General features: G+C 35.9%; 1 protein-coding gene across 3 annotated transcripts in view; it reads left to right on the top strand.

Moving 5' to 3' along the window:
* The first annotated feature begins 2,678 nt into the window (after positions 1 to 2,678).
* Positions 2,679 to 18,950, top strand: part of Herc4 (HECT and RLD domain containing E3 ubiquitin ligase 4) — a 604,012-nt gene continuing 587,740 nt past the window's right edge. Inside the window, exons 1-3 of one of the 3 annotated variants that reach the window (XM_090409675.1) lie at positions 2,690 to 2,850; positions 8,601 to 8,680; positions 14,576 to 14,948. In XM_090409675.1, coding sequence (XP_090265801.1) covers positions 14,669 to 14,948 — 280 coding nt within the window. In that variant the 5' untranslated portion in view covers positions 2,690 to 2,850; positions 8,601 to 8,680; positions 14,576 to 14,668. Of the gene's footprint in view, positions 2,851 to 8,600; positions 8,681 to 14,575; positions 14,949 to 18,950 lie in introns of all 3 variants that reach the window. The other 2 variants (XM_090409674.1, XM_090409672.1) reach the window with 2 other exon arrangements.

Genomic DNA, 18,950 nt, shown 5'->3' with positions numbered 1-18,950 from the left:
CGCTGCCTGGAATGCCAACGGCCTTGCCAACAAGGTGCTGCAGTTACAAGAATTTGCACACAGACACAACCGCGACATAATATTAATCAATGAAACGCACCTCCAACCTGCAAATAACCCATAACTCCGATGATACTCCTTGTACCGGATGGACAGACTCGGCACTAGAGATGGAGGCACTGCCATCTACATCAAAATCTATCTAAAGCACAGAGCCACAACCAACCCTCAAGCCATCAACCTGGAAGTAACCGGTATAGAAGTGCACACCAACAACGCTGGCAGAATCAAAATATATGCAGTCTAAAAATCACCAAGTAACCCACCTACTGATGTTGTTTAGTGTGCGAACATTTTATTGATTGTGGTAGTGAACCATGCTGTGTGCTTGCCATTTAAGTCTCCTGCCACAATCAACAAAATGTTCACACACTAAACAACTATACAACACAACATTCCGTTGCAGTAGCAGGACCGACCAAACCCACCCATAACAGCCCTCATGGCAGATCAGATGTTGTAAACATTAATATTTTCTGAAACATCAGATATATCAACTAATGACGATCAACGAATTATTGCAGACTACATCGCCATCCTGCTTAAACTAGGCAGTCAAGATCAAATCTCCTCCCCGCACTTCATCATAGGGTGGTACAAACTATCTAAAAGTCTCCCAGAACACATCGGCCCGCCACCCATTATGATGAAGCTGTGAAAAACTTAACATATCAAATCAACAAAGCGCTAGCAGCAGTCACCAAAACTGCAATCACCCACATGACCGGTCGGCTTCCAGAGTACATCACTGGCCTGATTAGAACAAATAAAAAGCCAGAAAGAGATACCACAGCATAAGTTCCCACAAGACAAAAAAAAAAAAAAAATCCTAAACTACTTGAACAGTCAATCAGGAATAGGAAAACAAGCTAACAGCACTCAACTCAGAGGATCATACAATGTGGAAATTCCTGAGAATACTTCGTACCAAACGTAAGTCAATCCCCCCCCTCCCATGCAGGCCATACACGCTATTTCACCTTTTTCCACACCGATATGGAAAAAGCTGAAATTCTAGTGTACAATCTGAAAAACAATGCAGACCATAATATGAAAACATAAAAATTAACCTCATCTACAAAGTTCATCAACAGGTTAAGCGCACCTTAAGGCTGTCCAAGGATAGCCCAGAACGCATCACCACTACTCCAGGAGAAATACAGAACATCATAAATTATCTCAAAATAAAAATAGCCAAAGATCCAGATGGCATCACCAACAAAATTATAAAGTTGCTGTACCTAGTCAACATAACAAACGCAATATTAAGTATGCAGCTTTCCCACAGCATGGAAAACTGCCGATATTATGCCTATAAAGAAGCCAGGTAATGATCTCCAGCTGCCCCGAAGTTACCGACCCATCAGTCTACTATCCAACTTAGGAAAAGTTACAGAAAGAGTCATCCTCTCAGGATTACAAGAATTAATAGATAAAATAGGAAACATACCAAATAAACAATTTGGCTTCCGAAGAGCACAGCACAGCTCAGCAAATCCACTGAATAGTAAAATACCTCACGACAGGATGTAATTGGAATTGCACATCGGCGCGGTGTTCCTAGACGTAGCAAAGATCTTTCACAAGATCTGACACCAAGGCCTTCTATGCAAACTCATAAAAGCAAATATGGCAATAAATCTAATAAAATCAATAAAAACATACGTCTGTGAAAAAACAATGCAAGTAAAAATCAACGGAAAAATGTCACCCAATCGCAAAATCTCAGCAGGAGTGCCACAGGACTCCCTGCTATTTGCAATGTACGTCCCGAACATCCCACAAAACACGAGGGCAACAATCACAGCCCTATGCACAGACAACAAGGAAATACCAGTAAGATTTCTCTGCCCCACCAGGCAATCCAACGACTTCAGGAGTATCACCAACCTAGAGAAATTGTTGTCAGATTGGAGGATCCAATTAAACCGCCAGAAGAAAAGCCATCAATTCTGACATTCAGCTCTTCGGAGAAAAGATTCCATGGCACACAGAACACAGAAACCAAATATCTCGTAATACAACTCGACAAAAAAAACAATCACATCAAACTCATAGGTGCTAAGACATCGAAAGCCATAGCTCACCTCTACACCATGATCAACCGTCGCATCAAACTTGATACACGAAACAAACTATTATTTTACCAGATGACGATACGCCCTGTGGATTATACTGGGCGCCTCATGGTTTAATAGATACACAAAGATCTACCGAGAGACCAGAATCCCACACATCCTTCCGTTCCTTCATGACCTAGCTGAAAAGTTCTTCTGAAAGGTAAGCACACACCCAAACCCAGTAGTCAGGCAAGCTGCCAACTACAATGAATCCGAACACTGCAAACCCAAAAGTCCCAAGAGAATCCTGCTCCCAGCTGAACACAGTTTACTAACTCCACAGTCCCTAAATGGCGAGCGTAAAGCTCCTCCCCCAACTTTCTTTACACAGATAAAGGAGAATATGAAAAACATAATTGCTTCACCCGTCTTACCAGTAATGTTGTTGTCGTTGTTAAAGCTAATAATACTGTACATGAAACCGTAGTAATTAAATCGCTTTACTTCCTTTTAAGCTGCGCCCTCTTTCAGAAAAAAACATAACTTCATCGTTGAAATGTTTGGTTCGTGGTTAGTGCGCTGTTTAAATAGGGTGTGAGAATTGAATGGGGTTTTCTGTATCTTTGCGAAATGGAGATACATTTAAAAACTATGAATAATTGTGATGGTAGGCAATATCATAATATGAGAACTACAGTTCGCATCAAAGAATTAGTATTTTGTATAGCATGTACGTTGTGTTGTTTTTCGGTATTTTTTCTAAATATAACCCGTCTTATGAGTAGGTTATATTTAGAAAATATAACCTGCTCCCTTTAATTCCTAAATAATTTAATATAGTATAAAAACGTACTCTTTTTTTGACCTCCGGGAATATCATTTCGCAGAGAACTCCATTTGCGACAATAAAAATTACTACCAGTATTATCATTTATGTTTAACTCAACATTTAGTGAAATGGATGGTTTACCGTGGATGAGAAACTGATACGTTGATTTAATTACGGGACGCAAAATGACTTCGCTTCTATCTGTATGGATTTCCGCTTATCAGTTATTCTCTAAGAGGACTGAAGGCCGGGTATCACAATCTTACAATTTGAATATTGACATTGAAAGAGAGAAACTTTTGCTTCCCAGTAAATAAAATAAAAAGCAAATTATGTATTTAAATCACCGAATCTTATGTTGAATTCTGAGAAAAATTTAATAAGATAACAAAAAAATTACAGGAATGCAAAGCAGATGGATTGATCAGTACACATTTCCCTGAAATGCATGGCTTAAACATTTTAAACCTAGTTTAACTATCATGTGCAAAAGTATAATATTGTGTCAGTGTGTCATATATATTCCATACATGAGAGGAACAAGAACCATAGCACGTAAGTGTCATGTATGAGGTGCAGATAAAAGCTTGAGAAAGAAGAAATCTTTTGACATTTTTCTCAGAGAGATACACACTGTCTTCTGGAACAGTCTTCAGCTTTTGAGAAAAGGAATCTTGGATAGCTGCTACTGATTTTGTTTTAACAGGACCAGCAGTGAGTGGAGGAATGACGTTTGCAAATTCTCTTGAGGATTGATCATTAAAGTACATGCACAAGAGACATGGAGCTGAAGGATTGTGTTTGTAAGATAGAGGTTGAAGTGCATGCACCTGTGAGGAAAGGGTCATCTATGAGCTGAATTGCTCCCCTCTGGACAGCATCAATAATTTTGGGGGAGGTTTTAGGTGCACTACCTCAAATCAAATGGATGTTACACATCACAAATGTGTAACATCCAATTAAAAAATAATTGGATGTTACACATTGTAACATCCAATTATTATAGTATCCTCCTATCCCTCTTATCCGTCCTAGGACAGGTTGAGTCCCCTCCTAATGAGGGAGTTACTGGTGTATTAATGCAGCCAGTTCGCCACTGCTGCATCCCCTAAGGGCAATATTTATGACTGTAATCTGTGTGTGTGTTCATGGGACCGGTTTGCCTGCTTGCAGGATGAAAACCCCCAGATAAACGGGGTGGTGGTGGTGGGGGAGAATCCTGCTGTCCACGCCCAAGGCTAACTTGTATGGCTGAGGAAGATCCTTGAGCTCATCATGTTGTCGATGGGAATTGAACCTAGGACACTCCTTCCCAAGGCATATGGTTGCGAAGCGCATAGCCACTAGGCTAACCGTGCAGACATTATAGTATATAATTATAATATATAATTATAGCATATGATTAAATATTATATACTAAATATACAGTATATACTGTAACACTACATAATTATAGTTGTTAACAGTATTAATAATAAATTGTGTATCATCGCATGCAGCTTTTTAAGGCAGATCACCTGACGAGTCTTAGGATTCTATTAGTATTATCTATATCTAAATAATACTAATAACAGAGCTTATCATTAGGTGTAGTTTAAATACTTAATTTAAAATTGCATGAGTAATATTATGCAAAAAATTTTTTTTTATAAATTTTAAACACGCTTTATTGCTATTATGTCACACCTCCAAGGTGAGAAATAATTTTACATTTCCTAAATCATGAATGATATGAGTTCTGAGTTAATATAGTATCCTGTAGGATATCTATTCATTAGCTATGAGTATCCTAGTTAGGACTGAAATAGTTATAAGAGACAAGCTTGATTTCTCTGATTTTGATATCAGATTTAATGCCACTTTCTTTCATAATGTAATCCATATAGCTGATGAATGAGAGTGGAGGTAGTGTGCCACCTTCTTTTGCACCTGATTTTACATCAAGCCATCTTCCTGCATTTTCTTCAATTTAACTGCTGATTTACAACTTCATTGGAAAAATCAGGTAGATAGTGATAAGAGGGGATAACGTGATGTTATAGACATTTATGGTGAAGAGATGCACAAGATTGGCCAAAATAGAAGCATGGCGAGGTATTCATCCAGCAGTGGACAGAATAGAGTTGTTGATTATTTACTTGAGCTGTCTTTCTACATTTCAGACTTTTGATAGTTTTTTTCTACCTCAAGTACTTCTGTTTGCATTCCTCTTGAATATTTTCCACTATCATTCTGTAACTTCTAGTTTGATTTAAGACTTTCAAAGTAATTACTCTAGATATTTGGATTATCTTCAGTTTTCATGTCACCTTTGTCATTTTTGATTCTGATTACAGCATTCTTTTCTCCATTTCTAAGTTTGTTTTCAATAGCTTCCAGACCATTTTGCCATCTTCCTTGATATTTATCTTTTATATATGCTGGCCTGGGTGGCTGAGTGGTTAACGGATCTGCTCTCCAGCCAAAAGGTTGCAGGTTGAACCCCACCGTGGGAATGGATGTTTGTGTTGTCTGTGTTAAAAATACTAGTGGTGGTGGCGGGCAGTAGACGGCATTGGTATCAATGATGTAGTTCGTGGATTGAGTGGTAGAGATGGAGAGGTGTCACGTGATAATAGATATTCTTGTTGAAGTCTTCCCATGACTTTTGTTTAGCTACTTTTACACATACCTTAGTTTTCTTAAATTTTCTCTGTATTCTTTTAGAACATCTGCCAACTTATTATTATTATATTGGCATCTCCATGGAATCCGAAGACTCATCGTGGGAGATCCAATCTATCCAAGCAATCTGTCATACCTCTCCTTGAACACATTAACAGACAAAGCACTCACAACTGACTCTGGGAACCCATTCCACTCATTCCCAACTCTCCAAGCAAAAATCTAGTCCTCACACCCCTACTAACCACACCTTTAACTTCCAGGGATGTCCCTTGTTCTGGTCCCTTTAGCCAAGTGCTGAAACACTTTCCCAGCATCTATCCAATACAACTCTTTAAGCAACTTAAATGTTTCTATCATATCCCCTCTTTTTCTCCCATCAACTAACTAATGCAATTCACACACCCTCAATCTATCCCCATAGAGAAATTTCTACAGGCCACTCACCATCTTTGTCACTCGTCTCTGAATCCTCTCTGCTGCTTTCTCATCCCTAAGAAACCCAGGGGACTAGACGGGCACAGTAATTCAGATGTGGATGTATTAAGACCTTATAAAGAGGAATAACAACTTCTTTATCTCTACTTGTTAATGTGTTATTCAGTAGCCAAGCGATCTTATGTGCTACCTTAGCAATATGTCCTCTAAACTTTAACTTTCTCTACCACCATCCTTAAATCTCTATCTTCCTCTGTCTATTTCCTTGAGTACAATGCCATCAATGTGACACAGCTTGTAATCTATTTATCCCAAAATGCATAACTTTACATTTCTCCACATTAAACTGATACAATCATCTTTTGCCCATACTGATACCCTGTTTAAATCCTCATGCAAGCTCTCCACATCACCTTGATTAACTGTTACTCTATTCAATTTTGCATCATCAACAACTAACTGAATATCTCCTTTCAGGTTATTTCCTATATTATTTATGTACAAATTAAACAGCATTGGTCCCAGCACTTAACCTTGTGGCACATCACTAGTCACCTGTTTTCGCCTTGATTTAATAGGAACTTTTGGTATGCTATTATATTATATTTTTAAGGACTGTTTTTATTTTTGAATTCTTGCAGACAATTCCATCACATGTTTTCCCAGCTGAATCAGTCAGTATTTTTAAGAGTTATATCACTGAGACTGTAAGGTTTGGTTTTTATTTTCAAACTGTTTTATTTTTTCTTGAATAATGTTTCTGTAGTCAAGTCTACAGTATAATTTGTAAAAGCTGACAGTATAGATTAATATTATTAGTATATAATATATGCTGATGTATATATAATAAATACATAATATATTCATATATATTTTATATAAATGTATATACAAGCTAGTCTGAAAAGTTCTCGGCCTAGCAATAAAAAATGAATTTATAATTTCAAAATTATTTTTATTTTTCAACATAAATCTCCTTTAAGACTAATACATTTATCCCATCCCTGTAGTGGTTTTCAGTAAGATCTATAAAATACCCTCTACAGCTGCAATTACCTCTTAATTCAAAGAAAAACACTGACCAGCAAGGAAGAGTTTTAGTTTTGGGAAGAGATAGAAGTCAGAGGCAGCCAAATCTGGAGAATAGGGTGGATGTTCCAACAATTCATAGTGCAGATCCCTTAATTTTACTTAATTTCTTCTACAAACCGGGTCTTTTCTCATGAATTTTTTCATCTAATCTGGTTAAAAGATCAAAATAATATTCCCCAGTTATTGTTTTACCCTTTTCAAGATAATTAATAAACAAAATGCTTTTAGCATCCTAAAACAGCAATGCCATGACCTTTCCTGCTGATGGAACCGACTTTATCTTCTTTGGCGCGGAACAACTGGCCACTGTTTTGACTGCTGTTTGGATTCTGGTGTGTATTGGTGAATCCAAGTCTCATCCATAGTAATAAATCAATGCACAAAATCAGTTTTATTCTTGTTCAAATGCTCCAAGCACTGTTCAGAGATTTTCATGTGAGTGCATTTTTGATCTGCTGTGACCAAATGTGGCATCCATCTTGTGCAAAGATTTTTCATTTGCAATTTTTCATGCAAAATATATCCTATACGTCATTCTTTTGAAATGCCTATAGGCTCAGCATTTTCACACAATTTTACTCACTGGTCCTCCAATACCATATCGTGCACTTGATCAATGATTTCTGGTGATGTTACACTTTTTGGCTTCAATGATGGTATATGCCTTCAATGCTGGTACGGCCATGTTTAAACTTGACAGCCCATTTCTTAATTGTCAAAAATGAAGGAGAAGAGTGCCCATAAACTTTTATGAACTGTGAATGAATTTCTTTTGGCGTTAAACCTTTTACAAAGAATTTTATAACTGCACGATACTCAGTTTTATCCATTCCAAGGAATACAGACAACACTTTTGCTTCAGACAGTTTTATAAAACAAACTACTTGATAGAATGACTTGCAATTTCACATGGATGCTTATGACTTATTTTTTTTTTTTTCTAAGTACTAACTTAGAAAAAAAAAAAAATCTTGCTGATAGTGTTGCCATCTCTGGTTGAGGCCGAGAACTTTTCAGATCACCCTCGTATGTACAAACAGTCCCTAACTTATGTTCCACAAACTCTTTTTTGACATGTAAACATTACATCACATTCATGTTAATAGCTCAGGTATGTGGTGACAAATAAAGACACCTTTGATCCCTTTGAACAGATGTACAGATGGTGCAGCAGGTCAAATTCTTAGTGTTCCAGTGGTTTAAAACCACTCAGAAAGCAAGGTAGGATGTACACTGAGACAATAGCACCCAGAAATCAGTAGCTATGATTGGTTATTGTGTCAACCATTCCAGTTGAACATTGTCATTTGTCATGAGTTGCTGTTTTTGTTTTCTGAGTTTCATCTGTTTTGCGTGTGTGAAGTGCGAACTGACATGTTTATTACATCAATATAGACAAGTTTTTAATATATAATTTTCTATAAATAATTTATTAATTTTTTGCACATATTTACAAGGGGAAACAGTGTTGACGATCTACTGAATGTCCCATTTTCTGCCAGAGCTTTTCCCGATTGTATGATTGTAGTCAAAGGAGGTAAGCCTCGTCCTCCTCTTCCAAATTTACTATTATATTTACACCTTTCTGTAATTCAAATATACCAGCCAAACATAGCACCTTATTCTCCTTAATTATTGTTTCCTAATACATCTTAAAACAAACACATTGTCTCTTGCTCTGCATAAATTTGGTTACATTAATTGATAAATTAAATTGTTCAAAGTTATCCTACAAATAATTGCATTGGACCAATTAAGATGAGTGCCGATGCTTTATGCACTCTTAAAACTTTCATGCATTGATAAAAATACAATCATACGGTCAAATTGAACTGAGTTTTATTTCACAGGTTGCATAAACCACACCACAGCGCACCCAACCAAAATGGGCAATCGATGCCACTGATGTGTGTGTGTCTTCTCAAAAATATTGTACACCAGGAAGAGAGAGAGAGAGAGAGAAACATAAGATTTTCCACATTACATATCAGATTCACTCTCTTGAAAACTTTGTTCAAGCATTATTATCTGACACTTCCAATTCTCTGGGAGAGCATGCCCCACCACATTGAATCCTTTTACTCTACAACCTGCTGTGTACACTATCTAATCCATCTACACAACACTATCTGCTGCCCTCTAATAGTAAGTTTGTCTGGTAATTGCATGTCCATTGAACAAAATGGACTTGCATTTCAGTATCTAACTTAAAGATTTTGAAATATTCAAAATATTTGAAAAGGGGAGAGATTTGAAAAGGTTGATACTCCAAGAGGATGCCTGTGTAGACAAAAAGGGAAGGGATGACCAGTGATCAAGGGAAAAACAGTTGGATTTGAATAGAATTCTAAGATAAATAAGGAGAAAAAGAAGTGACTAAGTATGAACAAGTCACATCTCATAAGTGATATCAGTGAAACTTGTTATAGATCCAGGAATGCTTGCATTAATTGAGTCTGTTCACCCCAAAATTATTGGAGTAACAAGACCTGATTGAATGAAGAGCTGGAAGGGTGCAGTGTGTTTCGTGAAAGGGTAAAAAGGGAGGGGGAACTGCTATTCATGACAGAGAAAGAGTTATGTCCATACAAGGTAGAGATGCAAGAGATGGATGCAAGAATAGTGGTAGTGGTTTTGAGGCAGTATGGTGTAATATAGAGGTGAATAGAATGAAATACTTAGTTGGATGTTGTTACAGACCTAGTAATGTGGTGGTAGCGATGATGAAATGTATAGTAAAATTAGCAGAGAAATAAGAGAAGAGTGATCATTATGGGGGATTTTAATTATGGCAATATAGACTGAGATGATGAAATAGTAACTGGAAGTAAAGAAAATGAGTTTCTCGAGCTTTTGAGGAATCAACTACTTCAGTTAATCCCCCAAAACTACCTCACTTAGTTATTATAAATGAGGTCTCAAATCACCCTCCAGTTGTTGAGAGTGACCATGAAGTGATTACCTGAGTGGCTACCAAACATGTGAAGACTTCTGAGGAATGTGTATATGGGAACCACAAGGCTAGTGATTATGATAAGCTCAGGAGACAGCTTGCATGTGCAGCATGGAATGAGGAGTTGACTGGAAAGGAGAATGATATTCAAGAACTATCTACTAGAAACAATGTCGAAATATATTCCAGTGGTCAGAAGATTAAATAAGGTAAGTGTAAAATGATGAATGAAAAGATTAAGCATGTGATACAGAGGAAAAAGGCATTATGGAGGCAACATAAGAAGAGTAGTAATAATCTGTTCCATGAGGATTACAAAGAACAGACAAGGAGGTGACTTGGTTGGTAAGGGTAGCAAAAGTGATGATCAGCAGTTAGCTAATGCGGACAAAAAGAATCCTAGGGAGTTCTATTGATATGTAGCTAGCAAAAATAAAAGAGTTATTATGGAAGGATGACATTGATTGGAGAAAATGATATAAGAACAACTGCTGCGAACGATATATTTGAGATATTTAATGAGCAGTTCATAAAGGTCTTTTATTCTTGTGAATGTGACATCATGAAGAGTGAGAGCAGTTGATGAGGAGGCGAAGAGACTGACTGTGAGTGAGTCTTATTTGGGGAATTGAGCAAACTTGATGTTAATAAGGCTGTGGGACTTGATAATGTATTACCATGTATTTTGAAGGAATGTGCCAAGGAGTTGACATTCGCCTTGATATATTTGTTTAGTATGAGTCTTGCACTGGGTCAAGTTCCAAAGAAGTTTTTTGTAACATTGCTCCCACCCATGAAAGATTATTTTCTAAACCCATAGTACATTTTGCACCATTGATGGGCCAAGGATTTTTTTTTTCTATTTTCATCACTTTTATATATATATATATATATCTACATGAGGTGTGGCTATTAAATAACGAGACTGGTTGCAAAAATGTGGTTTATTATTAAAATTGTACAACTTAATTGTTATTCCCTTCAGCATACTCCCCTCCTGTATCTATACACCGTTGCATACGAATTTTCCATTGTTGGAAGCAGTGCTGCAAGTCAATTGGTGTTATCTGCTTCAGTAGCGCTTTCTCCTTTACCTCATCCACTGACTGAAAATGTGTGTCCTTGAATGTGGATTTCATCTTTGGAAAAAGGTAAAAGTCACATGGAGTTAAGTCCGGTGAGTAAGATGGATGGTCCAACACTGAGATCTTCTTATCAGTCAGATATGAAGATCTCAGTGAACTGCTTTAAAGACAGTGTACTGTGGGCTGGAGCTTTGTCCTGATGGAGAATCCAAGTGGTGTTCTTCCACAGATTGGGTCTCTTCTTCCTCACTCGTTCTCTCAGCTTGGCCAGAACCTCAAGGTACGAGAGGTATGTATTAATGTTGGTTAACTGTCTGACCCTCTGGTACCCATTCAACCATTACCACATCATTGATATATAAAAAAAAAAAAAAAAAAAAAAAAACAATCGGCATTGCCTTCAGTTTCGACTTCTTCATTCTTCCTTTTTTCATTCTCGGTACCATGGGAGTTTTCCAATGCATCGATTGTCTCTTTGTTTTTGGATCGTACTTGAAAATCCATATCTCATCACATGTGATGATCTTCTCCTGCAAGTCTGGCTCTGCTGTCAGCTGGATGAGGTAAAGGAGAAAACGGCAGCGCTAAAGAAGCAGATAGCAGATAACACCTGATGACTTGCAGCACTACTTCCAACAATGGAAAATTCGTGTGCAGCAGTGTATAAATAGAGGAGGGGAATATGTTGTGAAGGGGATAACAATTAAGTAGTACAATTGTAATAATAAACCACATTTTTGCAACCAGTCTCATTATTTAATAGCCACACCTCTTATATATATATATATATATATATATATATATATATATATATATATATATATATATATATATATATATATATATATATATATATATATATATATATATATGTTTTTTTTTTTTGTATTTTTCATTTATTTTTTTACATAGTCTGGAAACTCTTCTCTAGAGATCAACCATGGAACTTTTCCAAGTTACTTCAAGCCTCCAGTAAGTGGTTTTTGAACCTGCAGCCTGTGGGTTGGAGACTGGGTATGCTAACCACTTGGCCAACCTGGCCGGAGATGGGATGTAGAATGGGAGTGGAAGGAAAGCAAGATTGTACTACTTCATAAGGGAGGTGACAGAACTCAAACATCAAATTGTAGGCCTGTGTATGTCAGTTGTTGTGGTTAAAGTGTTGGAGAGGCTGATGACAACCAGGATCCAGAATTCCGTTAACAACAGTCATATAATCTTTGATGGACAGCATGGATTTGCTAAAGGGAAGTCATGTTTTAGTAATCTACTTACTCGTTACAATAATCTGATAGCTTCATTGAACAAAGGAGATGGATATACAGTAATATACTTAGATTTTACTAAAGCTTTTGATAGATTACCACATGATAAGTTGATAGTTAAACTATCTCAGATGAGGTTGGATATTAAACTAGTGCATTGCATTGGAGATTGGCTATCAGCAAGTTGTTTATGGGGAAGCAATATCCTGTAAGACTAAAGTGACTAGCGGTGTGCCTCAGGGGGTCTGTTTTAGGGCCATTGCTGTTTAATCTTTATGTTAATGATATTGGTGAAGATTTGGATGGAGATATTCAGTTGTTTGCAGATGATGCAAAGTTGAGACAAACTATGATTATGAAGAATAGATGTTCTGGCCTTACAAGAAGACTTGGATAGATTGAGTTAATAGGGAGTAGACCAGGAATGCCAGTTCATTGTTGCAAAATGTAGGGTTTTAAAATTTGGGGAACAAAGATGAGAGATAGAATTTATGCTTGGTGGAGGAAATAGGAGATCTTGGAGGTGATGGTGGATAAGGATCTAAAATTTTGAGGACACATTGCCATAATTGTGAGGACAACACAATGAATTCTGGGAATAAGACATAGACTTGTAGAAGTGAGGAGATTCTTGTTCCATTGTATAAGGCCTTGATGAGGCAACGTATGGAGTACTGTGTACAGAATTGGTCGCCTGGTTTTTAAAAGTCCAGAGGTGATTAACTAAGGTAGTTTCTGATCTCTGGACTGTTGAATATAAGGAAATGTTGAGAAGGTGCAATTTACAGTCTAGTTGGTAGGAGGAGGAGTGATATGATAGAGACATACAAGTTGGTGAACGGTTGTTATAGGATCAATGTTGAAGAGGTTTTTCACAAAGTACATTTTGGAAAATTATGGAGACAACTACCGTGTTTGAGTAAAACTTTAGTTTAATATAAACCAAAATCAACACTCGATGTTTTGATCTTTATATCAAGATCATCTTCTGGAGCATATGCACTATATACAGAGAAACAAGCTGCACTACTATCTACATGGTTTGCTAAAGTTACTGACCAGTTACTAAAGTTTCTGGTCAGTAACTTTAGCAAACCATGTAGATTGTAGTGCAGCTTGTTTCTCTGTATATATAGTTTATATGCTCTAGAAGATGATCTTGATATAAAGATCGAAACGTCGAATGTTGATTTTGGTTTATATTAAACTAAAGTTTTACTCAAACACGGTAGTTGTCTCCATAATTTTCCAAAATGTATTCTGATCACTGTGTAAGCCTAAAAGAAAGGGTTTTTCATAAAGTGGTTGGAGATCAGTGGAGAACAAGAGGTCATTCCTTGTAACTGTATAAGGAGGGTGCTAACAAGGGATGAGAAGCATTTTTTTTTTTAATGCAGAGTTGTAAATGATTGGAATACCTTGCACAGAGAATTTGAATGTGTTTAAGGTAGGGTATGATGATCTATGTGTATGAAAAAGTGACCTCCTAGATGAGTCTTTGACTCCATGGGATCTTCGAATAATAATAAATATTTCAAAGCCAGAACCTAAGGAAGGTATATTTGTTTAATTTTAAGCTTATGGAAGTATTAAATGATGAAGACTTAGAAAAAAGTCACTAAAATAGAATTATGAAAGTCATAGATAGTGTTGAATTTTTGTGTAGCAATAAAGCTAAAAATATCGAAAAGAATTTTTTTATTTTAATTTTTATTTATTTTTAATGAAATCCTACTTACAAAGCATTTTTAATTTACACTATACTACTCGGCACAGAACTGTCTGGGAGTGAACAGTTGACAAGGCCTTATTAAAAGTGCAGATGTTAGAAAACAAAATGATATTAAATGTAATATTTGTAGCAATTATATTAGGGAAAAAAGGCCTACACAAATACTAAGATACAGGTGGATTGATATAGTTCGGACTGCTTTAGGAGATCAAAATTTGTTCTTATTATATATGCTAGCATATTTCTCCATTTAATATTTTTGAGTAATTTGATACGTTATATAAAAGCTAGATGTTTTATAAAAAAAAACGTGTTTCAAGATTATTTGAGAATAACATTTCAGAATTTTATCACCTTGCAGTTTTTAATTACACTTAATGGGATTTTTCTTTTCCAGCCATTATACAACATATTGAGTAACGATTCAAAGTAATTGAACCTTTGGACTGAAAAATAGGATTCAAACCTGGTTTATTCAAGTTACAGTAAGATGGGTTCAGAAGAGCAAGACTTAGAAAAGCCTTATTTTCCCACAGTTGTCTTCTGTTGGGGAAATACTTCAAATGGGGAACTGGGACTTGGTGGTATTGAAGAAGATCATATTCTCTCGCCTGTTCATCTTAAGCATTTTGCTAATTGTGTTTTTGGCAGTAAGGATATTACTTGTGGTGAAAGTCACACAATTGTTTTATTACAAGATGGAACAATTTATAGTTGTGGAAATAATGATCTGGGTCAATTAGGACATAATAAAGCACGCCGAAAATTAGGTGAGATTCTCTTTATTTATTTGCATTTTTTAATTTTTTTGCATGTATTTTGCCATTGAATAACACCAGCCTATTTGACAGTCTTCAATTGTCAGAATTATTATGTAATTGGTGCAGAGATAAATTAAATTTTTTTTTTTTTTAAAAAAAAGAGGACATTTGGAGAGGTTAGTGTCATACATTACTTGGTTTTTATTTTTATTTATGAAGTGGTTTTGCCCTTAATGGTATTTTACAAGAAACATAGTTTATTTTATCATTTTAAAGGGTTTTGTTTTTTGACTTGGTAAGCATAAGACCACTTGATTTTGAACTAGAACTAAATTTCATTCATATCCACTGCTTGACCATACACAGCATCCTTTTATACAGATTTTTCGCCCTCTCATATGTGGGGCTGATATAAAAAATGTTTTATATTTTTCATAATGCTAATTCATTGAGGTATACAGTTTAAGTAATTATGCCATTTTAAGTTGATTCATTCAAAGGCAATCATTACTAAAAAGGAACCAAATGAGAAACTAGAACCAGTATTCTAGTTTCTCATTACTCTTTTTTTTGCAGAATTCATTTGCAGTTGTGCTCCAAAATTCTTGAGATATGAGTTTTAGTTTAATTTTGAAAAGGACATATTCTTAGACAAAAGAATATATGTTTAGGACTAGTATAGGAAAAAAGTATGAGAAAAAGAGCATCATGTTTTAGAGAAATGAATAGTAAATTGTACGTAGGCTGTTCAATAAGTAATAAGACTGTATTTATACAGAAAGCAGATTACCTTTAATCGTCATAATTTACATGGTCTTTTTCGAAGTAACTACTGTGAGACGCAATGCATTTATCCCAACGTTGCGTCCACTTCTTAAACACATGTGAGAGTCCGTTTTTTGAGAGTTCTTTCAAACCGCCTCCGCAGCTTTTACACATGCTTTGTTGCTTTCGAAATGGCGGCCTCTTAGTGGTTTCTTGAGCTGAGGAAACAGCCAGAAATCGCACGGTGCGAGATCAGGACTGTATGGAGGCGTGGTAGGATATCTGTGTTGTTCTTCTGCGAAACGCCCACTACACAACCAGCAATATGTGGCCTTGCATTATCGTAGTGTGCAATAAGAAGCCATTCTTCAGCAGTGGACGCTTCCTTTTGACGTGCTTGATAATAATCCTGCTGTGTTGATCATTGTCTCTGTGATGGACGTTGAAGGTCTTCCCTCACGTTCAAGATCTTCCCCATTTTGCCTTCCTTCCTTAAAAGTTTTATGCCAGTGAAAAACACTTGCCCTCGACATTGCTTCATCATGGAAAGCTTCACGTATCATTTTAAAAGTGTCCGATGCTGATTTTTGCAAACGCACACAAAATTTAATCGCATAACACTGTTTCAAGGATGCTTCCATTTCGAAGACTGGTCGCACCTCGTAGGCGCACCGATGAGCACTTGCGTTTAGTCACGTGACACTCTGGCACATCAGCCCGTATACACCATCTATCAACCTCTTTTGTTAATACATACAGTAACATTTCTTTATTCCACAGAAATTAATATTGTGATGAGTGGTTTTGCCACAGTAAAATTAGTCTTATTATTTATTGAACAGCCTATGTATTATTCATTTAAAGTGAAGACTAACTATTTTTCCTTGTTGCAGAGATGAGGTCAGATAAAGTATTCTTTAGCCATTGTACAATGCTCACACATGAATTGTGTCATGCCCAAAATAAAGTAACATAAGTTAAAATTTTTAAAAGACCTGATCAAAAGGCAAAACCCTGGTTTAAATGATCTGCTTAGCTGCTCGATGATGCAGTGAAGAGAATTTTTACCTTTGTGAAAATTAAGTGATTAGATGCCACCTCAATTTGTTGGCATATTCCATTTGTTAGGCTGACCAACAAGGGAAAGGAAAAAAATCAGCATACAGCTTCGTTAGAAAGGAGAAGCAAATTACTAGTTGAATGATCTTCAGCATTTTCTCTCTTTCAGATTTATTTATTTATTTAGTATCATTGACTACAGGTGTACTCAAAAATTTCTGAGAGGTCTTGTTTTTTTTTATTTCTTGAGCATTTGTAACCATGATGGAAGAACTTCCTGAATTGTATGTTGACATACTGTTTTGAAAAACCTTGCCATAGATGCAGAAGACAATTTGCAGTCTTCATACTTGTTGGAGGCTTCTTGGGGACCTAACCTAAAAAAAAAGGTTAGGTTGATTTGCATTTTATTGCCAACATGTCATGCCTAAATTAAGTAACTCACAAGGTAAAATTTTTAAAAGACTAGATCAAAAGTGTGATTTAAACGATCTGAAGGAAATCAACGATTCAGAAATGCAGTGAAGAGATTATTTTTTATCTTTGTGAAAATTAAATTATGAGAAATTTAGAAAACTGAGTAAACAGCTGACACTAAAAGTATGAGCAAGCTTTGAATTATTGTAAACTTACACAAAGTATTGATAGAGACTGGAATTACAGTAGGTCATTTTGTTAGCTGTTGTTTGTAAGACATGTTGTAAAAGGTTTGTATTCAAATGATGATTGAATGGTAAGAGTTTACACAAGCAATATTGATTGAGATAAGTGACCTATCCATGTGTGTGTCAGCTATCTATTCCTCAGGATTACATTACCTGAAATCGAGATAGAAAAGTCATCAGAAACCTTAAATCTAGAAGTGCCACTAGAGTGGATGTTTGACCAGAAATCTCATATATGGAGGTATAAAAGTTTTATGGTGGCTACACTGCATAATTCAGAAAACCTGGTCAGAAGATTGAATTCCAAATGATTAGAGTAGTATCCATAGTATTCCATCTATAAAACAATGTGCAAATTACTGAGGAATTTCTCTATGGAGTATCCTAGATAAGATTTTATGCAAGTACACTTGAGGAAAGGCTAAAAAATTGTGGAAGAGAACCTTGGAAGAATGAGTTGGATTTAGGCCAGATAGGGTTTTCAGGATCATATTTTTACTCTAAGACAAATAAGCAAGAAATCATGGGAATATAACAAGGATCTTTATATCTGTAGATCTGGAAAAGCTATATGATAACATACCAAGAGAAAAGTTGTGAAAAACTACAGCTGTATTGTGTAAATGTTACTTGATGCAGAGCAGATATAGTCTGTACTTAAGTTGTAAGCCAACAGTTAGAATTGGAAGTACAGAAAGATAGTTTAATGTAAAAGCAAGTATATAAGAAGAGTGCACACTCCACTGTTATTCATCATCTCTGAGGTTCATATCAATTGTGGACATTGGCATTAAATTAAATGACACTGCATTAAAGGTGATGTTATAATTGGACTATTAATCTGAGTTTTACTTGATGCAGGTTCTGTACTAAATAAATCCAGTATAAGTCTCTGAAATTGATTCTAACTGAATTGAATCCCATCTATAACAGATTTGGTATGGAAATAGCAATAAATAGACAAAAAGCTAATAATTGGTAGAGACACTGAAAACATAAACTGCATTCTCATTGAGAACCTATAAAACAAGTAAAATATTTCAGCTGTTTAAGCAGAATTTTGAGTTTTTAGCAAATTAAATTTGCTGTCTTCACTAAAAATTTCAAAAATACTTTGATGATATGACATAAAAATAGCTTTCATCCCACTATACAAGATTTTTATGCCCTCTTTAACTTCAAGAAACTAGGTGTTTTCAAAATCTGTTGTTCCTATGCATATGTTACATAGGACAGACAGGATGATTTAGTGAAATCTGCATGTCAGAACATGTTGAGGATGAGGAAATGGAGAGAAAACCGAAATTTGGATTAGCCTTTCATACAACCAATGATGGTCATACTGCACTTTGGCAGAAAACAGAAATGCTATATATAGACCTCAACTACTTTATAAAAAAAAAGCTTTGAAAGAAGCTTCAGAAATGCTCTTCACCTACTAAATGCAATAGAAACTAAGGTATCATCCTATACAAAGTTTGTCCATCATTAATGAAAAATCTTACACATACAAACCTTGGAT

The sequence above is a fragment of the Typopeltis vanoorti genome, chromosome 19 (genome assembly GCF_054136105.1).
Source record: "Typopeltis vanoorti isolate ZY-2024b chromosome 19, IOZ_Tvanoo_1.0, whole genome shotgun sequence".
Lineage (NCBI taxonomy): Eukaryota > Metazoa > Arthropoda > Arachnida > Uropygi > Thelyphonidae > Typopeltis > Typopeltis vanoorti.
The sequence above is the reverse complement of the archived record's forward strand: the minus strand, read 5'-3'. Positions and strand labels throughout refer to the sequence as shown.